At 38.4% G+C, this 24,411-nt stretch overlaps 1 protein-coding gene across 1 annotated transcript in view; it reads left to right on the top strand.

Annotated features, from left to right (window-relative positions):
* The window catches only part of LOC150077722 (uncharacterized), a 50,054-nt gene that overhangs the window by 10,127 nt on the left and 15,516 nt on the right, over positions 1 to 24,411 (top strand). Inside the window, exons 2-3 of the mRNA XM_090385226.1 lie at positions 7,117 to 7,227; positions 19,020 to 19,211. Coding sequence (XP_090241352.1) covers positions 7,179 to 7,227; positions 19,020 to 19,211 — 241 coding nt within the window. The 5' untranslated portion in view covers positions 7,117 to 7,178. The remainder of the gene's footprint in view (positions 1 to 7,116; positions 7,228 to 19,019; positions 19,212 to 24,411) is intronic.

Below are 24,411 nucleotides of genomic sequence, written 5' to 3'. Positions count from 1 at the left end.
TTTTTGGCTGATGCTATATAAGCTTGCTTTCTTGCATCATGTGCCCTTGCTAATGCTAATGCATGAAAAATCACTACTGATAATCAGATCAAGAGTATTACTCCCTCTGGTTGCCTCTCGAACATGTTGCTGTAGAAAACAGTCATCCAATAAATCCACAAAAGTCTTGCTAGTGTGCGAGTGGTCAAACACAAGTTCCGGTCAATATCTGTAAAGCTAAAATCTCCCATTATAAGACATTCTGAATTACCAGCGCACTATTTCTATGCACAATTGCTCATTATACTCATCAGATTCATTAGGCCTGTAACACACACCTACTCTCATTTTTCCTTTCCCAGTGCTTATTTCACCCCAGACTCAGCACTGTATTGTCCACCATCAGTTGGATGCACTTCCTTAGATTTAGTTAACAGCATAACCCTTCCTATTCTGTCTATCCGTTCTATACATATTGTACTCCCCAAATTCCAACTCTGCATTGCCTATATCTGTGTGACAACACATCTCTGATATCCCAACAATATCTACCTTTGATATCTTGACTAGCACTTCAAGCTCATCAAATTTATTAACTATACTCCTAGCATTGGTTTGACTTGGCACATTATAGCCTTAGATGCTAATGCGCCATAAAACTCTAAAACAAACAAACAAACAAACAATCCTAGCATTGGTGTTCATGCAAGTATACATCCTAGCCACCCTAACACAGCCCACGTATTTACCTGTTCCACTATGACTCCCAGCAGTCCTGGAAATCTCCATTACCTCCTTTCCAGTCTGCTGCCCATTATAATAGGAGCAGTGCAAGAATCACTTTTGCCTCTGCCTGCGGCACTGTTAACCTTTCAGTGTGTGTAATCCCCCCACACTAGTGGTTTTCCGCCCCAACTAACACTGCCTCGACAGCATCAGCAAATATTCTTGCACCCTTTCTATTTAATTTATCCCATCCCTGTAGAAGCAGTTTCTCCTGTCAACAAGCACAGACCAGGCTGAAAGAAATTTTACCCTTTGAGCCTTGCACAATCTCTCCAAGGCCAATTTGATTGACAAGGCTCTCATCATATACTCCCTCCTATCGTGTCTTGGCAGAATTGCAGACACTTTCACATTCAACCCTAACTTTTAACTTTTTTTTCAATATAAATGATATTAATGATGGTATATCAAGCTTAATGTCCAAGTTTGCAGACGATATGAAGGTTTGTAGGGTTGTTAAGGACACTAATGACAGTATGCTGCTGCTACAACAGTAATTAGAAAAGTTGAGCAGATGGTCTAAGAGGTGGCAAATGAAGTTTAACATTGACCAATGTTTGGTTTGGTTTGGTTTTTAATGGCGCATTGGCAGCTATGGCGATAATGCGCCATTGACCAATGTAAAGTACTACATATGGGAAGCAGTAACACCAGAGTAACGTATCAACTTTGTTGTACTAAACTGACTGGTTGAGAATGAAAAGGACCTGGGGTAATTGTGCAGGTGGATATGAAGTTTTTTGAACATTGCACACAGTCTGCAAGAGTAGCTCATGGTGTCTTTTCAATGATATACAGGAATTTTTCTAGCAGGGATAAGGAGGTGATTATCCCCTTCTATAAGGCAATGGTCAGGCCACATCTTGAGTACTGTATACAGGTGTGGAGGCCTCATTTTAAAAGAATGTAGAACTGTTGAAACGAGTACTGAGAAGGGCAACAAGATTAGTGAATGGAACAAAGGGTTGCTCTTATGAAGAAAGGCTTAAGTGTTGCAAATTACAGTGTCTGGAGACTTCAAACCTAAGAGGTGATCTGATTGAGGTGTATAAAGCCTTGAATGATTTTGAGCATGCTCATTGCTGATTGGATTCTTCCTCTTGCTCAGAATAATCACTTGAGATGTCATAAATTCAAATTGAGGAAAGACAGATGTAGAATAGATAATGGGAGCGTTTTTTTTTTTGGCTGATGCTGCATATGCTTGCTTTTTTGCATCATATGCCTGTACTAATGCTAATGCTAATTCCTCTTGTTAATGTAGATGCAAAATATTTATTCGGTTTTTCAGCAACCTGAGCAAGGTCATCAACAGTTAAACTGCTGACATCAAGTCGCCAAATGTGATTCAACCCATTGCAAGAGTAGCTCATGGTGTATTGTCAATGATATATAGGAATTTTTCTAGCAGGGATAAGGAGGTGATTATTCCCTTGTATAAGGCAATGGTCAGGCCACACCTAGAGTACTGTATACAGGCCTGGAGGCCTCATTTCAAGAAGGATGTAGAGCTGCTGGAATGAATACAGAGAAGGGCAACAAGAGTAGTGAATGGAACAAAGGGGTGCTCTTACGAAGAAAGACTTAAGTTTTGCAAATTACAGTGTCTGGAGACTAGGCACCAGCGAGGTGATCTGATAGAGGTGTATAAAGCCTTGAATGGTTTGAGCATGCTCAATGCTGATGGGATTGTCCCTCTTGCTCAGAATAATCACCTGAGAGGGCATAAATTCAAATTGAGGAAAGACAGATGTAGGATAGACGTGCGGAAATTTGCATTTAGCCAGCGGATGGTTGGTTGGTGGAACAGACTTCCATCCCTTGTCATGGAAGTTGATAGCCTAAATAGGTTTAAGGCTCAGCTGGACAGGTATTTCGAATGAACAGAGGGGTGAAATGGACGTGGTTATTTTATTTTATTTTTTTATTTATTTATTTATTTATTTTATTTTATTTTATTTTTTTTTTTGGCTGATGCTTCATAAGCTTGCTTTCTTGCATCAAATGCCTCTACTAATGCTAATGTTAATATTTAAAAGCGTAAAGGAATGAACAAAATCATGATATACATAAAAAAAAAATTTACATAAAGAATCTCTGTTCCTGATAATGATAAAACAAGGATTAAGACATTAGCAAATTTAGAATTAAATGTTTATAAAGTGAGGTTAAGGCCAAAAAGGAAATCAGGCAACAACTCAGCGTTGTTATGGACCTATATGAGAGCTTGAAGGACAGGGTGGATGCCCTCGAAGGATTAAATGTGAGGGGGCCCATCAAGCTCTCAGATGCCCACACCAATGCCAGAGCTTGCACTTGGTTATCACGCAACACAGCGACAGCCCCCAAGGCAGAATGCCCTGGTCCCAAAGGAACTAGTATTTGTTGGTGACTCTATTGTCAGGGAAATGGGAAACATGCTTTGTAAAAAGGATAGGTGGAACAGGAACAGGGTATGTCTGCCAGGGGCAAAGGTTGATGACGTTGTACAGCGGATATCATCTTTTAAGGGCACAAAAGGTGATATAGTTGTACATGTTGGCACTAATGATATTAAGAGTAGGAGACCGGCAGAATTACTTAACAAGTACAGGTCACTGTTGAAAAAAAGGAGTGAATTACGGTTGATTTGAAAGTGTCTGCAATTCTGCCCAGACACGATAGGAGGGAGTATATGATGAGAGCCCTGTCGATCAATTCGGCCCTGGAAAGATTTTGCAAGGCTCAAGGGGTAGAATTTTTTTCAGCCTCGTCTGTGCTTGTTAACAGGAGAGACTGCTTCTACAGAGATGGGATACACTTAAATAGAAAGGGTGCAAGAATGTTTGCTGATGCTATCGAGGCAGTGTTAGGTGGGTCGGAAAACTCCTAGATTGGGAGGATACAAGGACTAATAGATTAACAGTAGCCACTGGCAGAGGCAAAAGTGATTCTTGCACTGCTTCTATTGGAATGAGCCGCAGCCTGGAAAATAAGATGCAGGATATTTCAGAGACTGCTGGGAATCATAGGGGTACAAGAAAACACATGGGTTGTGTTAGGGCAGCTAAGAAAAAGAACAGGTGCAGAAAAAGAACTTGCACTACACCAGTGCTAGGAGTTTAGTAAATAAATTTGATGAATTTGAGGTATTGCTCAAAACATCAAAGGCAGATATTGTGGGGATTTCAGAGACATGGTGTCACACAGATATAAGGAATGCAGAACTGGAATTTGGGGAGTACAATGTCTGCATAAGGGATACGAAGGGAGGAGGGGTTATGCTTTTAGTTAAGAAATACATAAAATCCAAGGAAGTGAAGCCAGTCGACATTGCTGGACAGAGCAGTGTCGAGTCAGTTTGGTGTGACATAAGCATTGGGAGATCAAAATTGAGAGTAGGAGTGTGCTATAGGCCTAATGACTCTGATGAGTATAATAAGAAATTGTACAGGGAAATAGAGTGGGCCAGTAAATCAGAGAGTCTTATAATGGGGGATTTTAATTTCCCAGATATTGACTGGAATTTGGGGGCTGGTCACTCAGACACTAGCAAGGTTTTGTGGATTTATTGGAACATGCTGATGTTTTCTACATCAGCATGTTCGGGAGGCAACTAGAGGGAGTAATACTCTTGATTTGGTTATCAGTAGTGATTCTTCATGCATTAAGAATCTGCAGGTAAATGAACCACTAGGTGGCAGTGATCACAGTGTGCTGAAGTGGGATTTACTCAAAGAGGTAACTACCATTAGGGGTAAAGGGAAGGGTTATTGCTTTCGTAAAGGCGACTACGATGGACTGAGACAGTATATAAATTCTATACAGTGGGACCAACTGATGATGTTACCAACAGCAAATTCAAAATGGGAAGCAATGAAAGAACTTGGAAGCTACTAGGCTTTACATACCAACTAAGAAATATTGTTGAAGGTTTAGGCCTAAGTGGATGTCAGATGAACTAATGAGACATATGGCAGAGAAGAAAAATGCATGGTATACATACAAATTAACACGTGACACAGAAGCCTACGATAGATACAAGTTGATCTGTAACCAAGTTACAAAGGAGGTTAGGCAGGCTAAGGCAGACTACGAGAAATCTTTGGCAAGGGATGCAAAGAAAAACAGCAAAGAGTTCTTTACTTATGTAAACTCTAGAAGGAAGGGGATGAATCAGATTGGTCCACTTGATATTGATGGGTCAGCTGTTGATGATCCTGCTCAGGTAGCTAACAAACTAAATGAATATTTTGCATCAACATTCACACATGAGGAGTTATTCAGCGAGGGGAATGCCAGAGGTGTATTCAACTCTGACAGTAAGCTAGAGAATCTTGTAATAACTGAGAGTAAAGTGGAGGAGAAATTGTTGAAGATAAATACAAGAAAGGCACCTGGGGTGGATGGGACCTATCCAGTTATATTAAAGGAGGCAGTAAAGGAAGTAAGCAAACCCTTAGCTATAATTATGAGAGCTTCCTTGGACTCAGGGGAAGTACCCATGGACTGGAGATGTGCAAATGTTACCCCAATTCACAAAGGAGGATCAAAGGGCAACAAGTAATTATAGACCTGTTAGTGTAACTTCTGGTCCTGGAAAATTAATGGAGGCACTGGTTAAAGAAGCACTGCAGGATCTTCTAAACAAGACTTCAGTTATAGCTCAGACACAGCATGGTTTTGTTAAGGGGAAGTCTTGCCTGACCAATTTGATTGGATACTATGATGCAGTCACAAAAGAACTGGATGCAGGAAATAACTTTGATATTATATACTTGGATCTTAGAAAGGCTTTTGATACTGTTGCACATGGAAGACTGCTGCACAAATTGGTGCAGTGTGGCATTGGAGGCAAATTGCTGCTATGGATAAAGGGGTGGTTGAGGGGGAGAAGACAGAGAGTGGTCAATGGACACAGCTCATCGTGGACTAATGTTATTAGTGGAGTCCCTCAGGGTTCAGTATTGGCTCCATTATTGTTTTCTGTATTTATAAATGATATTGATGATGGTATATCAAGCTTAATGTCCAAGTTTGCAGACGATACGAAGGTTGGCAGGGTTGTCAAGGACACTACTGACACCATGCTACTGCAACAGGATCTGGAAAGGCCGAGCAGATGGGCTGAGAGGTGGCAAATGAAGTTTAACCTTGACAAATGTAAAGTACTACATATGGGAAACAGCAACCCCAGAGCAACGTATCAACTCTGTGGTAATACACTGACAGTGGTAGAGAATGAAAGGGACCTGGGGGTGGTTGTGCAGGCAGATATGAAGTTTTCTGAGCAGTGCAGATGGGCTGCAAGAGTAGCATATGGTGTATTGTCGATGATATATAGGAATTTTTCTAGCAGGGATAAAGAGGTAATTATTCCCTTGTATAAGGCAATGGTCAGGCCACACCTAGAGTACTGTATACAGGTCTGGAGGCCTCATTTCAAGAAGGATGTAGAGATGCTGGAACGAGTACAGAGAAGGGCGACATGATTAGGAATGGAACAAAGGGGTGCTCTTACGAAGAAAGGATTAAGTTTTGCAAATTACAGTGTCTGGAGACTAGGCACCTGCGAGGTGATCTGATAGAGGTGTACAAAGCATTGAATGGTTTGAGCATGCTCAATGCTGATGGGATTCTTCCTCCTGCCCAGAATAATCATCTGAGAGGGCATAAATTCAAATTGAGGAAAGTCAGATGTAGGATAGACGTGAGGAAATTTGCCTTTAGCTAGCGGGTGGTTGGTTGGTGGAACAGACTTCCATCCCTTGTCGTGGAGGTTGATAGCCTGAATAAGTTTAAGGCTCAGCTGGACAGGTATTTCGAACGAACAGAGGGGTTAAGTGGAAGTGGTTATTTTTTATATATTTATTTATTTTATTTTTTGGCTGATGCTGCATAAGCTTGCTTTTTTGCATCAAATGCCTCTACTAATGCTAATATAGGGAAGAATACAATCACGAGGAATGTGGTTTACAGTTTACCCAACGTACATATATATTGCCCCAACTGCATTCTGGGTGTTTTTGCGTATCCTTTGGATTAAGATCAACTGGTTTATAAGTTACCTCTGCCAGTATGGTATTACCATTCTTCCGGCCAATAACACTTGGTTCGTACCAAGTGTTACTGGCCAGAAATTGCAAACATTTTACTTGCAGCTGAAGTCATTTAAAGATTTTAGTACTAATGTATGAATTTGCCATCTTTGCAATAATTTTTAGTATTAGATATGTAGTTTAATTTTATGTTGTAATTTTCCAATTTTTTAAAATTAAAATGTATGCTATTATTGTTAGTTTAAATTTTTAGTTCTTTATTAATTGATAAAGGCTGTAGAATGTTTATCTGGTTTTTTTTTATATATCTTAGCAAGTTATGTTAAGCCTCGCATGGCTGAGAGTGAATATGCTTATGGCTGATGACCAAATGAAATGAAGATTCATTTATGTGTATGTGCAAGGTTGGAATATGTTGTAATGGGTAAGTTTTGGGAAACCTTACATATTAATTGCTCTAATTATTATGGGAAGAAATGTTTTTATTTTAATTTTTTATTTAGTGTTATTATTATTATAGTAAATGTAACACTATTATTATAGTGTTACATTTTCTTCAAACTGTTATTTAGGTGTGGAGTATGAACAAATTTTAGTTTGCATTTTTTACAGAGTAGTCTAGTATTTCACTGGGATAGGCTATAACTAAATGTGTAGAAAAAGAGTTATATTCATTACTTATTATGTTAAGTTTTCATACTGATATGAGTATGAAAACTTAACATAAGTGCTATTCTAATATATATTAAAATGGTATTTTTACTGGTTTTTCTTTATAATGCTTTCTTTTTCTCAGATTATTTCATTCTCATTTGGAGCATCCATACCAAGAAGCAGGATTGGGTGTTAATAAATGAATATAGTATTAGTAGTAGTGGTAAATGATGCAAGGCTAATAATTTTTTGTAGCCCTTTCTTAAATTTATTCAAAGTAACCAGTGCATAAAACTAGATGGAAATTTGTTCCAACAATCACATTATAGCAAAAAGCATTTTTTTCCACATTTATCCTCCAATTATCCTTTTTCAATTTGAATTGTTTACTTGTGTGTCATCCAAGTGTGGATTAAGTGTGTCATCCAAGAAAGAGTAAGGATGCCATTAGCATTTAGTTTACTAAATGCTGATGACATCTGTTTAAAGCCTTAAAACACTAAAATCACTCATCAAACAGGTCTCCTTGGAGTTGCCTAATCCCCAGATGTTGCAATTTTCAGAACTGAAGCCTTTTTTGGTAAGAGTGTCCTTTTGTGTCTCTGACTAATCTTGTGTTCTTTTCCAGTAGATTGTTCCAACAGATTTACATTCCTAAAATGAGGTTACGTCCATATGCAGTACTCATTTTTCCACATCTTGGTGCAGCCTAACTATTGCCTTATACAATGGGATAACCACCTTCTTGTCCCTTTGACAAAATTCTTGTGTTATTATTGACAGAATCTTATGAGCTGTCCTAGCAGCTGCCTGTCTGCAGTGCTCAGAGATCTTAATGTTGAGCTTTACAATTATGCATTGGTCTCTTTCATTTGCCACCAACTTGGGTGTGATACCACCAAATTGGTATGTTAATATGGGATCACTGCTACCATACAGAGTACTTGCATTTATCAACGTTAAGTCTCACTTGTCACTTCTCAGCTTATCTGCCTAATTTCTCTAGGTCTTGTTGCAGTAACATACCCTGGCTCCTGTCATTAACCATCCTGCCAATATCTTTGTATTATCAGCAAACTTTGTCATTAACCCAATAACTTGTGTGTCCCTAAAAATTTACATTAGCTGTCATATTGAAGTTCTCCATGATACCAACTAAAATGTTGAATATTTTAATTTTAAAATTTGACTATTTCTGTCCATATCACCTTCTCGAAATCCTCACTAGTACAGCAATGAGAACTGCTACCATGCTGTATCAGTAGTGGAATATGATGCAAGGAAGCAAGCTTATACAGCATCAGCAAAAAAAAAAAAACCCACATCACCTGTCCATTCCCTTTAATAATTTGTATAGATATGTTCTCAAATATGTTCTTCCTTAAATATATTCAATCTGCAGACTGAAATCATATTTCCACATCCATCCACATATTGTGTTGTCTGAACCCCATCATGTTTTAATAAGAGTAAAGATGCCATCATCGTTAAGTTTATAAATCCATTTAAAGCCTTAAACATTTCAACCAGGTCTCCTCACAAGTGTCTAGTTTCCAAGTCCAAATTCTGGACTAATCTTTCTTCTTTGCACCTGTTCCAAGAGAGCCACATCTCTTTCTTAAAATAAGGCTTCCATACTTGTATGCAGTACTCAAGTCATGGCCTAACCATTACCTTATACAATGGGATAAACACCTCCCTGTCCCTGCCAGCAAAGTTCCTGTATATCATTGGTAGAACCCCCATTAGCTGTCCCAGTAGCCCATCTTCACTGCTCTGAGAACTTCATGTCAGACTTGTACATTTACCCCTAGGTCTCTTTTGTTCTCACTGTCTTTATTGTGGTACCACCCAATTGGTATGTTATAATGGAATTATTGCTATTATAGGGAGTGCTTGTATTTGTTAATATTTAGCTTCTGTTGCCACCTCTCAGTGCCATGGACAAGTGCGACCTGCAGGCCCGTGAGCTGGCTGCATGCACCGGGTCCTCCCATGATGAGGACACGATCTCGACTGCATTTATCCATTACTACCCTGGTGTATCACACCTCTCTAAGATTTTACATGCCCACTGAATAAAATGTCTACAGCTTCCCGGCAAAAGACTGCAATCTCTTCTCTCGAGGGTAAAAACATCTGTCCCCTCCTTGTTGCACAGCGGCTCATTCGTGAACACTCCATTGTCGCAGAGCACTACTGGTCATCTCAGCACCACCTTAATCCCTGTCAAGATATCGAAATCGTCAACTATTCGCAGAATTACCATCAGCAATTATGGCTTGAATCACTCCACATATCCGCTTGTCATAGTAGTTTTAACCGCAACAGAGGCATGCACATACATCCACTTATGGAGGCAGTTATTCAGAATTGTGATAAACATTGGCACATGCCACAAGTGCACACCCTGCATTCACAGTTCCAAGCATCTGGTTCTAACTGATGATTGTTCCTCTGTTGCTCTCACGCATGTCATGCTTTGTTGTCTTGCATGACCATGCTTGGGCATTCTGTTTCATATTAATGTTTATGTCTAGCTGATGAAGATTCCCTCAGACTCAAAAGCTACTTTTTACTTTTTTGTATTTGTATTTTATTTTTATTAAAGTTATTAATTTGTTTTTACCTACAATCTTCTTTTCCATTTCTCCAGTTAGAACAGTATTTATACCTTAAAAATTTTCTGTTTATACTCCGGCACGACAACCAAGTCAGTAGAGTTTACAATAAATCGTCAATACAAATATTTATCGTATTTAGTAGTCATGGGCTTGAACACCGATCCACTCAAGGAATGCATGCTATGCACTCTCGCTCCTGACCACTCGGCTACATCAGGCCTTCTACTTATGGATCCTGGCCTCTTCAATTATATTATAATTATTTATAATATAACATAATATATTATTTATAAGAACCTGATTTTTTTATAATTCTTTTATTAGTTTTTATTTTTATATTATTATTGTTTATATTTTTAATTTATATTTATTATCTGTGTAACCTGTTATTTATAATATAATTCTAAATTCTACTATTATAATATAATAGTTGTAGTAGTAATGGCAAATGATGCAAGAAAGCAAGCTTGTATAGTATCAACCAAAAAAAAAAAAAAAAAACCCGAAAGAAAGTGTTCAAAGAAAGTGCATCATCCCTTGAAATTGTAATTGTTGTCCCAATAATGTAAGTATATGCCAATATTTTTTTACAGATTTCATCAGATAAGATTGACATGTGTAGGTGATGACATAATATTGCATCAGATGATACTTTCAGCTATATAAGCACGCTTTGCAAGAGTTGCAGTCATTCCTTGCTTGTATCAGGATGGCAAGTTATGTGCAGTTGACACCACAAAGAAAGAGTACTATTGTTGCTTTATGTGAGGAAGGATGTTCTTCTGTCATATTGCTTATAGAGTGTCTTGTAATCAGTTGACAGTGAGTAGATTTCTTTCCAAACTCAAGAATACTGGTTCTGCTGATAGGAAAAAAGGAACCGAATTCAAACAAGTCTCTACGCCAAAACAGGACCACGTTTTGAAGCGCTTATGCCTTAAAAACCATGAAGCTTCTTCGCCTGAGCTGGAAAGAGAATGGGAAGAACATGCAGGAGTGGTAGCAATTGCAGTAACAGTCAGAAGATGCCTCTTCAAAAATGGACTTATAGCTTGTCGTCCTAAGAAGAAGCCTCTCCTCACACAAAAAATGAAAAAGGCCCGATTAATTTGGTGTAAGGAGTATGTCAAAAGGATTCCAACAAACAATTTGCCGTAGACGTGGTGAAGAATGCCATCCAGACTGTATGGTGTCTACAGTGAAATTCCCTACCAGTTAAATGATATGGGGGTGCATTTCGTATCACGGAGTAGGTCACCTGCAGTTTATAAAAGGTTCCGTAAATGCCAATGGATACCTGGCTATATTGGAAGGCAAATTGCTGCCAACCTTTAAAGTTCATTTCAACCTGCCTAGTAACTGCATCTTTCAGGATGTCTATGCTCCTTGTCATTAGGCAAAAAGTGAAGTAGGCACTTCTGTAGTTACTTTAGCTTTATTTCTGCATTAGAGGTTTGAGAGTAATGTGTTTAAATTTGTTATAGGTGAAAAAATGGTTGGAAGAACGATCCACTACAACTCTCAGCTGGCCAGGAAACAGCCCGGACCTGAATCCTATAGTGAACTGTTGTGTGAATTGTGTGGAATCTGCAGTTGCCAGGAAGAAACCAAAGACCCTTTGTGAACTTCAGGAAGTAATAATTTGTGTTTGGAACCACGAACTATCAGTTGATTATCTTCTGGTGAACTTTTCATTTTGATTTCCATTTAAAATGATAAACTGAAGCAAATTGAGGGCTTCTGATAAAATTTCAGCCATAATTGTCGTGTTTACCAAAACTGTTGTATAAAGGTTGCAAATGCTCATTTTGGAATATTTTGAGCATCTGTCAAATATTACTTAGCTTTGCCTTAACTATTAATAAATACCTTTTGTTTATATTTATATTTGTGATGCTAGTTATTAATGTAACATACCATCGCAAAAAAGGGTTAGAAATGTGTAATTCATAGGTGATGCACTTTGTTTGAACACCAGTGTATATAATTATTTTATATATATTTTGATCACCTACTGTTATTTAGGTTAACTTTATGTTACCTTGGGCCACTGACTTCTTACAGGATCAGGACGTTAAATCTTAACTGGAGTAGAGTGATACAACATGACATTAGTCACACACACACACATTCAATAATGTTTAATGAAACAAACAAAACATAAGATAGGTACATAGGTCCTTGTGTTAAGTTAAAATTCCCTATAAGGTATTTATAATTCATAGCTTAATTCAAGCAAATAGCACTGTTTCTCCCATATCACTAACATTTTGTTATTACAGCGATTTTCCTCCTCGGTATTCTTTACTCATGGTATTGGGTCATACAGCATTACAGTGAAAATAATCATTGATCATAATTTACTTTAAGCATTCCTAGTTTATAAGAATACAGAGTGCCTCTTTGAATTGGAGTTCTAAAGTTATTAATTACTTTTGCTTCCCTGGGCCAAAATTTCAGGGGAATAAACTGATCAAAATCCTACTTACACCAGGTTGGGCCAGCTTATTCAATAGAGATGAGTCCTCCATTGCTTGACTTTATTTTGGGAGTCCTTTTACATTTTCAGCTTCCTCTACCTTTCTTATATTTCCAACATTTCTGTTCTGCAAATTCCGATCCATTGCTAACTATAAATTGAACCCTTATCTAACCTTTCTCGTCTGATCTATGTACACGTTGCTACTACCTTACCTCCAGACACCTCCAAAGTATTACCCAAAAAGAGAACCTCTTTTTCCTATCTCTCAGCTACCTTTATACCAATCACACCCCCTTATTTTTACCTAGTCCCTGATTATCTGGACAGAGCCCTTGGCCATCTAACGTTCTCACCCTGCTATACCCTTAATGTCCGCTTCGCTCTACCTTGTTTGGAGAATTTGAACCTCGTCCTCCGTAGGTCAAAGGTTCTTTTTAGTGGGGCGGTTGCTTCATTCTTAACCATAGTAATTTAACCTTGACCACTTTCTAGAAACATAAATTCCAATTTCTTATCTCCCCTTCCTTTTTTTTTTTTTCTTAATGCTTTCACAGTAAGCTAAACTTATGCTATCCTCCAAGAATTTGTGTAGTTCTCCCTTGAATTTATTCAATCCATCCACTTCCACAACAACAGATGGAAGCCTTTTCTAACAATGAACCACTTGCTGACTTTAATTTATGCCCCCTCATGTATGTAGTCTCAGCAAGTGGAAGAATACTATATTAACCTTCAGGTTACTCAATCTAGTCAAGGCTTTAAATACCTCAATCAGATCTCACTGTAGGTGCCTGGTCTCTAGAATAATTTTCAGAACTGTAGGTTTTCTAGGTAAGAGCACCCTTTTGTTTCGTTCACCATTCTGGTTGTCCTCTGCATGTTTTCCAAGATATCTACATCCTTCCTAAAGTGAGGCCTATGGATCTGTATACAGTACTCAAGATGTGGCTTAACCATGGCCTTATACAAAGGGATAACCACCTCCTTAATCCTACTAGCAAAGTTTTTGTATATCATTGACAAAACCCCATGAGCTGTCCTGGCAGCATGTCTGCTCAGAGAATTTCATGTCTGACTGCACAGTTACCTCCAGGTCTTTTTCATTCTCCACTACCCTTAGTGTAGTACTACACAGTTGATAAGTTACCCTAAGGTTACTACTACACATGCACAGTACCTTGCATTTGTCAATATTGAATTTCAATTACCATTTCTCAGTCCATCGACCCAATTTTCATAGATCTTGTTGCAGTAGCTCATCCTGATGACTGTCATTAATCACCCTGCCAACCTTTGTATCATTTGCAAACTTAGACATTATGCGTGATATACTTTCATCAGTATTATTGATAAATATTGAAAACAACAATGGACCCAGCACTGAGGTTACCCTGGTGAACTCCACTAATAGCATTAGTCCATCAAGAACAATGTTCATTGATAACCACTCTCTGTTTTCTTCCGCTTAACCAACCCTTTATCCACAGCAATAACTTACCCTTAATGCCACACTGCTCCATTTTGTACAGCAGTCTTTTATGTGCAACATTATCAAAAGTCTTCCCGAAATCTATATATGATGTCAAAATTATTTTATGCATCCAGTTTCTTGGTTACTGCATCATAGTAACGTCAGATTGGTTAGACAAGACTGCCCTTGACAAAACCATGCTGTGATTGCCATATAATTTGCATTACATCTTTAATCAGTAATTCCTTTCTTTTCCCTGGAGAGCACCGTGCATCCCATTTTAGCCTACATTATCACAGGTGATGTCCAGAATCCTTCACAGCTACAACATCCACACCGTTCAAACACCTGGAAAGAAATTGAAATCCACATACACCCCTTAAAACATCGATTCCATCTCTGAAGCTGAGCAAGATCATTTACCACATACTTTGCTAGGACAGTGTCGCTAGCTTTGTCGGCAAAGCTATTTGTTGCTTGATCTTTGGGACCACCACGTTGCATCACTAGAGCTGACTTTGCTCATTCGGCACTAGCTGCTCACTGTTGGCAGGAGAGATATGAAATTACACCCAGTGACACTAAAATTATAGGATTTTCAAGATCGACTGTTAGTTAGAATTGGCACACATCAAGTTCATCAGAACTACAATCAACAGAGACTGTGGCACCTACACACATCCCATCTTTGAGCCTCTCATACTCCACAAGCTTGGCAGCTGCCTACCACAGCAGTCACCTACCACAATGTTCTCCCTTCCTTCTTCTCGCTCTCCCCCTTCCCTCACCTCCCCATCCCTAGACAACTTTCTTCCTCTCCCTCATTCCCCTTTGCACACACACACACACACACACCCAAACCACACTCCTACTCCATGATCTTGCATGCTTACATACTTGAAAGTTAACCACATATAAAAACCACCGCTTTCCAGTGCTCAGTTAGTTGATAAAGGCTACATTCAGCAGCCGAAAGCTTCTATTGCTGTGTCCTTTGATTGGGCTAAATTTAATATATGTTATCTCTTGAATGTTTGTGCCTTGTATCAGTTTACATTTTATGTTTTTCTATGTGTACTCCCTTGCTTACTATTAAAGTTCTTTTCACTTGGTCGGTGCATACAAGAAATTATATTTATGTAACTAGACAGTGTATAAGTATAGTGCAAAAGCATCAATAATACATAGCCAAATCTGAATGAACAGAATATTAGCAAAGCAGCATCGTTTTAAGTTATATCTCAGTTATATTTAAGTTATATGGTCAGAGTACAGAGAAGGGCAACTAGATTGGTGAATGGGACAAAGGGGTGCTCTTACGAAGAAAGGCTTAAGTTTTGCGAATTACAGTGTCTGGAAACTAGGCACCACCAGCGAGGTGATCTGATAGAGGTGTACAAAGCCTTGAATGGTTTGAGCATGCTCAATGCTGATGGGATTCTTCCTCTTGCTCAGAATAATCACCTGAGAGGGCATAAATTCAAATTGAGGAAAGACAGATGTAGAATAGATGTGCGGAAATTTGCCTTTAGCCAGCAGGTGGTTGGTAGGTGGAACAGACTTCCATCCCTTGTCGTGGAAGTTGATAGCCTAAATAAGTTTAAGGCTCAGCTGGACAGGTATTTCGAACAAACAGAGGGGTGAAGTGGAAGTGGTTATTTTTTATTTATTTATGTTACTTTTTTTTTTTTTTTTTTGGCTGATGCTGCATAAGCTTGCTTTCTTGCATCAAATGCCTCTACTAATGCTAATGCTAATCTCATATTGTGAATACCTTCACAACGAGTTGCCATGATTTGCACTACTTCGAATAAAATACCACCACCCAGACATCACTGTTTCAGGGATATTTGGCCCTTCTTCGGTGGGTGGGTAGGTACCCGAGTGATGCAATGATGGCAAAACAGTTATGAAGTATAACTCAACAATATGAGAAATGCCTGATGGTGTATGATGTATTTAGACTATAAAGCGTTTAGGGCGTAAGCCTCAAGCTATGGAAAAGTCTAAACTATGTATAAGTATAGTGCAAAAGCATCAATAATAGCAGGATGGCTTCAGGGCAGGAGGCAGAGGGTTGTGATAAATGGCTATTCCTCAGATTGGGTTGATGTAAGAAGTAGGGTTCCCCAAGGATCAGTATTAGGACCACTGTTGTTTTTAATTTTCATAAACAACATCGATGAAGGGATAGAGGGTGTGATGTCTAAATTTGCAGAAGATGTTAAAATTGATAGAGTAGTTAATGATCACTGTCAAGCTGAGCTTCTTCAGAGAGACCTAGATAGACTTCAGGAATGGTCAGAAAAATGGCAGCTATGCTTTAATGCAACAAAGTGTTAGGTATTACACCTGGGAAATAGTAATCCCAAAATAACTTATTCACTTGGTGGAGTTCAACTAAACCCAGTACTGGAGGAAAGGGACTTGGCTCTCGATACGGTCAGACATGAAATTCTCTGAGCATTGTAAACAGGTTGAAAGGAAGGCCCATGGTGTCCTATCGATGATCTATCGAACTTTTGCAAGTAGAGATAGGGACGTGATAATCCCATTATATAAGGCTTTTGTTAGACCACACTTGGAATACTGTGTTCAAGTATGGAGACCGCACCTAAAGAAAGACATTGAGCTTCTTGAAAGTGTGCAAAGACGAGTAACTCGCCTGGTGAGATCAGCAAAAGGGTGTCCATATGAAGAAAGACTTCGAATATGTGGGTTGCAGAGTTTTGAAACTAGACACCTTAGAGGAGATTTGATTGAGGTGTTTAAGGCTGTGAGAGGCATCAGTAAAATGAATGAAGACGGAATTTTCAAGATTATAAATGATGCTAGAACTAGGGGACATAAACTCAAGTTACGGGGGGAAAATATTTAGATTGGACTGCAGTAAGTTTTATTTTAGTTAGCGAGTTATAAATTATTGGAATAAGTTGCCTACATGGGTGGTAGAGGCTGACAGTTGGGGGAAATTCAAAGGTCATCTGGATAGTACCTTCGGGTCAGGGAAGCGCATAGGATGATAGGTTTAATTTTCTTTTTTTTTTATTAATTATTATTATATATATATTTATTTATTATTATTTTTTTTTATCATTGTTCTATTAGTTTTTTTTTTTTTTTTTGGCTGGTGCAGCATAAGCCATAGGCTTTCTTGCACCATGCGGCCAATACATACTAATAATACATAGCCAAATCTGAATGAACAGAATATTAGCAAAGCAGCATCGTTTTAAGATATATCTCATCATTGCATCACTCGAGTACCTACCCACCCACCCACCAAAGAAGGGCCAAATAGCCCTGAAACGGTGCTGTCTGGGTGGTGGTATCCAGCTGAGAATAAATAACATTAGTCTTCTCCTCAGGTGAAGCATTACTTATTCGAAGTAGTGCAAATCATGGCAACCCGTTGTGAAGGTATTCACAATATGAGATATAACTTAAAACGATGCTGCTTTGCTAATATTCTGTTCATTCAGATTTGGCTATGTATTATTGATGCTTTCGCACTTTACTTATATATAGTCTAGACTTTTTCATAACTTGAGGCTTACATCCTAAATGCTTTATAGTGTAACTAGACAGATTAGTGGGATGGACAGGTGATGAGAGAAGTGGTTTATTTTGGTGATGCTGTATAAGGTTGCTTCATTTGTCTGTGCCAATGCTACCAGTTTCTGCAAACCAATAGTTTATACATTTATCCATCGACACCTACAGTAGTGTCAACAGCCTCTGAGTTATGTCTCAGCAAATGCATTATTGATGATGTAAGTGCCTGTTCAAACTTGGCCATTATGTGAGTGCAGATATAAATTGCACTGCAACCATTTCACATCATTTAAAGTCTTTTTGTATCACTCCTTCCTTTTGTCTGACATAAAAGTGTATATACAAGAGGAAAGATGAATGTTTCTTCCATTCCATAAATGGCATGTTTAGTTTGTGGAAGAATGTGGAGACCATTTTGATTGGACCAGAACTGTACCATTCTGTGCAGTCCTTCAGTATAGACAAGTTGATAATATCAGGTCTAATGTTATACAGCAGAAAATCTCCCTTTGGGTTCAAAATCAAAAGGAGTCACACATGGTTGAACTCGCACCTAGACAAATAAGCCAATTATCTACAGCTCATAATTTGGCAGTGCCTCTTAAATGAGAATTTATGGCAGAAGTTCTGTTCAGTTAGCTAAATTTTCATTTGAAACAAGATGTGCCACTGCAGTTGATCCAGTACATGAAAAGTGATGTACAGTGAACCTGCATAATGCCACAGATTTTGCTGGGTATCCTCCGCACTCTCATGATGAAAAAGAAGCAAGAGATCAACTAAATACAGCAACTCTCCATACTATACCATCCATATACTTATTGGTCATTCAGACTATTTAAATTTCCACAATTCAGCTAAATTCAGTGGTGGGATGCTGAGCCATACAAAAGAACTGTGCACTGGATGTGCAGTACCTGCAAGGTCTTTACATATGGTGCACAGGACCTGTAACGTCTCTCCTTGTCTGGACAGAGAAGGAAGAACTGAAGTTTAATTCTGTATTTAGTAGGATTAAACTTCAGTTTACATTTAAGAATGGTATTAGAAAAATGTTTTTGTGTAGTGCAATACTAAGTAACTTGTAATGATAATGTGAAACTTGAGCGGAATGCCTACTACAAAGACTCTGTTCTTCTCAATGGATTTTTTTTTTTGGTAACCTGTGATTTTCTTTTGAAATTTAATTATATACCTATCAGGACATTAAAATGAAATAGCAATTATGGTATAGTGAAAAAAATAACAATAATAAAATCTGGTGTTATCATGGAAACAAATGTTTTATTTTATATATATATGTGTGTATCTTTTATAATTAGCTTTATTATATTTCACATATTATATTTTACTTTTTAGAATAAAGAGTTGACTAAAGTTATCGAAAGACGAATGACATTTTGTGGTTTTAACTCTGTTTCTTCTCATAGCCCAACGATTATTTGACTCAGATGGCAGTATCAATCAGCATGATACTGATGGTTTTACCCCACTTCACTTTGCAGTACATCAGAGGCATATTGAAATGGTAAAATTATTATTGAAAAATGGTGCTAATGTAAATGCTACTACCAGATTTGGTTCTTCTGCCTTACATCGTGCTGCCACACATTTATCAGCTGGTAAGTATTTCACTCTGAGCAAATACATATATTCTACTTGCTCAGAGTAAGTACATATACTGTAGGAATTACTTAACTTAGTGTTAGTGCTGCATTAAATAACCAAGGTCTAACTGTGTTATTTAATTAAATAACACAGGCCTTTTCTTGTTTCCAACAGTGGAGCAGGTGCCAAGGGTGCTGGTATCACAGGGGTGCCACTGACAGACCATATCAGTTCCGTGTCAAGCTATTTCGACACCCGAGGCTGGCTGACAAAATGCCGTCCCTAGATGTCACATCAGCATGAAAGCCAGAGGGTGGGGTGAAAATTAATTTTTTGCAAATGGCATGTTTTCAGAGGGTGATTTAAATCTGTGTACATATTGCATAGCAGCATACATCTATTTGCCGTCCAGAACGCAACTTTTAAGGGACCAATCAGGCGACCGCTTCATCGATACATGCTCGAATGCACAACACTTCACAATTCAAGAACTGTGTACGTTCTGAGATACTGAATAAGTTTGAAGCTATAAATAATCTATATACTGTTTTTGTGCTATATAAACAGATGATCATGAATATTGCGATTTTTAATTTAGGTGATACAGCAGCCTATGGTAGATATATGCTGGTCTGTAATCAAGTCAAAAGGGAGGTTAGGCAGGCAAAGGCAGATCACGAGAAATCGGTGGCAAAAGATGCAAAGAGTAATTTATGTAAACTCTAGAAGGAAGGGAATGAATCAGATTGATCCACTTCATGTCGAGGGTTCAACTGTTGATGATCCTGCTTAGGGAAGCTAACAAACCGAATCAGTATTTTGCATCTACATTTACAAATGAGGAGTTATTCTGGAAGGGGAACGCCAGAGGTGTATTAAACCATGTCAATGAGCTAAAGAATTTCTTATAATAACTGAGAGCAAAATGGAGCAGAAATTGTTGAAGATAAACATACGAAAGGCACTTGGGGTGGATTGGATCTATCCAGTTATATTGAAGGAGGCAGCAAAGGAAGTAAGCAAACCGTTAGCCATAATTATGACAGCTTCCTTGGACTCAGGGGAGGTACCCATGGACTGGAGATGTGCAAATGTGACCGCAATTCACAAAGGAGGATCAAAGGGTGACACAAGTAATTACAGACCTGTTAGTTTAACTTCTGTTCCAGGGAAATTAATGGAGGCACTGGTTAAAGAAGCACTGCATGGTCATCTAGACAAGACTACAGTTATAATTCGGACATAGCATGGGTTTGTTAAGGAGAAGTCTTGTCTGACCAATTTGATTGGATAAAAAAAATTATTCTGATATCATACACTTGGATCTTAGGAAAGCTTTTAATACTGTTGCACATGAAAGACTAATGTACAAATTAGAGCAGTGTGGCATTAAGGGCAAGTTGCTGCTATAGATAAAGGGATGTTTGAGTGCGAGAAGATAGAGTGGTAATCAATGGACAATGCTCTTTGTGGGCTAATGTTATTAGTGGAATCCCCCAGGGTTCAGTGTTGGTTCCATTGTTGTTTTCTGTATTTATTAATGATATTGGTGAAGGTATATCAGGCTTATTGTCTAAGTTTGCAGATGATTGAAGTTGGGTAGGGTTGTTAATGACACTAATGACAGTATGCTACTGCAACAGGATCTAGAAAAGTTGAGCAGATGGGCTGAGAGGTTTCAACTGAAGTGTAACATTGGCAAATGTAAAATACTGCATATGGGTAGCAGTAATCCCAGAGAATGAAAAAGACCTGGGGGTAATTGTGTAGTGAGATATGAAGTTTTCTGAGCAGTGCACACGGTCTGCAAGGGTAGCTCATGGTGTCTTGTCAATGATATACAGGAATTTTTCTAGCAGTGATAAGGGGGCAATTATCCCCTTGTATAATTATATACGGGAATATTCAACTCCTGATCCTTTATACAGTACTGAAGGTGGTCAGTCCAGACATGGAGTGTATTGTATACATTTTAGGAAAGATGCAGAGCTGCTGGAACTAGTACAGAGAAGGGCAACAAGTTTAGTGAATGGAAGAAAGGGTTGCTCTTATGAAGAAAAGCTTAAGTTATGCAAATTACAGGGTCTGCAGACTAGGCACCTGCAAGGTGATCTTATTGAGGTGTATAAGGCCTTGAATGGTTTGAGCAAGCTCAATGCTGGTGGGATTCCTCCTCTTGCTCAGATTAATCGCCTGAGGGAACATAAATTCAAATTGAGGAAAGGCAGTTGTAGAATAGATGAGCGGAAGTTTGGCTTTAGCCAGCGGGTGGTTCATTGCTGGAACAAACTGCCATCTGTCATTGTAGAAGTTGACAGCTTAAATAAATCCAAGGCAGAACTAGACAATCATATGGAGTGAATGGATGGATGGATGAAATGGGGAGGGAATTTTTTTTTTTTGGCTGATGATTATGTATAAGCTTGCTTTGTTGCATCATATGCCCCTACTAATGCTAATGCTAAATAAAACAACAAAAGACCAATTAATTTTACGTATGCCGCAAAAGAAAAGAATACAGCGTAGAAAGACTGCATAAAGAGGAAATTAAAAAAAGAAAAAACATTCCAATTGTTTACAAACCTGGATTAAATTTGAATTTTATTATTATGATTATTATTATAATTATCATTATTATTTTAACAGTACAAAATGTCGGAGACACTTGGATATTCAATTACTGTGACCATATGGACAGGAAGGGAGGAAATTTACGGCAAAGTGTCATTATTCACTTCAGCAAAACAACTCATCACCCTTTGTTGGGGTACAGGACAACCACTCTCTCATAAAACTGTAACAGGATGCTTACAGTAGTAGATTGACCAGAGCCTATTGTCCGAATATGGAATACCCTTGAACTGCCCACTGGCTGTGGATACATAGAAAGTAGTTGACCAGCTCAACTTCTCAGTATGTAGTACTGGTAGTAGTAGAAGAGGTATGTGATACAAGAAAGCAAACTTAGGTAGCATTAGCCAAAAAAAAAAAAAAAAAAAAAGAAAACCCATTTCACACATCCATTCCCTCTAAAAGTTTGTCGAGTTCCTCCTTGAATTTATTTAAGCTATCAATTTCTACAACAACAGATGGAAGTCTGTTTCAGCAATCAACTACCAGCTGGCTAAGGCAAATTTCCGCTCATTTATTCTATAACTGTCTTTCTCAATTTGAATTTATGTCCCTCAGGCTCGTAATCTGAACAATAGGAAGATCTTAATCCCATCAAAATTAGGCCTGCTCAATCCATTTAAGGCCTTTTACGCCTCAATCAGATCACCCTCTCGCAAGTGCCTACTCTCCAGAAGCTGTAATTTGCAGAAATTGAACCTTTCTTGGTAAGGAGAGAGAGAGAGAGAGAGAAAGAACTCCTTCGTTTACCTCATCAATCTTGTTGCCCTTCTCTGTGCTTGCCCCAACAGCTCTACATCCTTCCTAAATTGAGGTCTCCAGACCTGTACGCAGTACTCAACGTGTGGCCTGACCACTGCCTTATACAAGGGGTAATCACCTCCTAATCCCTGCTCACAAAATTCTTGTATATCATTGACAAGATCCCACGACCTGCACTGTTCAGAAAACTTCATAATTGAATGCACATTTACTCCCTGGTTTTTTTCATTTTCCACAACCCTAAGTATCATATCACACAATTGGTATGTTTCTTGGGAGTTACTTTTACCCATATGCAGTATTTTGCATTTGTCAATGTTAAACTTCAGTTGCCACATCTCAGCCCATTTGCCCAAATTTTCTAGATCATGTTGCAGTAGCACACTGCCATTAGTGTCATTAAGAACTGTGCTAACCTTTGTATTATCTGCATACTTGGACATTAAGCCTGATACAGCCAGACCTTGCATAACGCGAGTTCGATTAACGCATTTTTTCAGTTACCACTATTTAAAAAAATTATACCACTTTTCATTTTACACAATGCAAATTTCCAGTTAACGCGATTTTTTTTTTCTATGCGATAGTTGAAAAAGATTTGAATTGCGCATTAAGCTTACCTCGTGTCGGACAGGCAATAAACAAATGTTTGCCTGCTGCCCGCTTCAGTGTGTTCCATCAACCATCGGAAGAAGACTTGTTACTTGTTTGTCTCCCGCTAATAAAGTCAATGCTGACTTGCATTTAGAAATTCAAATTTTTAAATGAGCCAGGTGAAAATGTTACTGCGAAGGAGATAACGATAAAAGAACTAGATGAAATCTTTCATATCGCAGAGAACCTCAAACAAAAGGTTTGAGGTTCTCTGCGATATTTATTTCGCCAGGGCCCAGAGAAGATTGTCAGCTATCGGAAATTGATTGATGAAAAGAGAAAGTCGACACTGTCCAAATATTTCTGCAACAGTCATTTCTTCATTGTGTATTTTATGTCAGAGGTTCCCAAACTTTCTCTGTTCACTTTCTCCCTTAGTGTCTCAGTAATTTTTTCACTCCACACCCAGACCAAAAGAAATACCTAACAGCTCCGTTTATTAAGTAGTTAGGTCCAAACAACTTAATAAGAAATGTTGAAACTGTGAACTACCTGGAGCTAATAGTTCGCTTGGTGTCCGACAGATATCGAGTATTGCTGTGTTTCCCTCGAAAATTTAAAATATTCCGCACCGCACAGTTTGGGAACCGCTGTTTTTTACATTGTATACAGTTAAAAAGTTATTAAAAGGTATTTTTAAAATTCTTTATGGACCTTCCAGAAGGTTAAGGACCAATTATAATTTTTCCTATTGATTATTATATTCGATTAATGCGTTTCTGTTTTGAGCGACGTGCTCACGAGTCGAATTAATTGCGTTAATCGTGGCCAGCCTGTATACCTTCAACAATATCGTTGATAAATATACAAAACAACATTGGGCCCAATACCGAACCCTGGGGAACTCCATGAATAATATTATTCCACAAAGTGCAGCGTCCATTGGTTACCACTCTCCGTCGTCTCCCACTCAACCACCCTTTTATCCATTGTAGCAACTTGCCCTTAATACCATACTGCTCCAATTTGTACAGTAGTCTTCCATGTGCAACAGTATTATTATTATTAGCCATATGGTGTAAGGAAGCCTGAGGCTTACTCCAGACCCTGGGTATGCCAAGCCCATACTCACCAGATATGAGCCCCTGGGGTTACAGCTTTGTTGAAATCCAAGTGTATCACATCAAAATTATTTTTTGCCTCCAGCTCCTTTGTGACCACATCATC

This window comes from Mastigoproctus giganteus, chromosome 11, assembly GCF_048544385.1.
Source record: "Mastigoproctus giganteus isolate SK-2022 chromosome 11, ASM4854438v1, whole genome shotgun sequence".
NCBI classification, from domain to species: Eukaryota; Metazoa; Arthropoda; class Arachnida; order Uropygi; family Thelyphonidae; genus Mastigoproctus; species Mastigoproctus giganteus.
The sequence above is the reverse complement of the archived record's forward strand: the minus strand, read 5'-3'. Positions and strand labels throughout refer to the sequence as shown.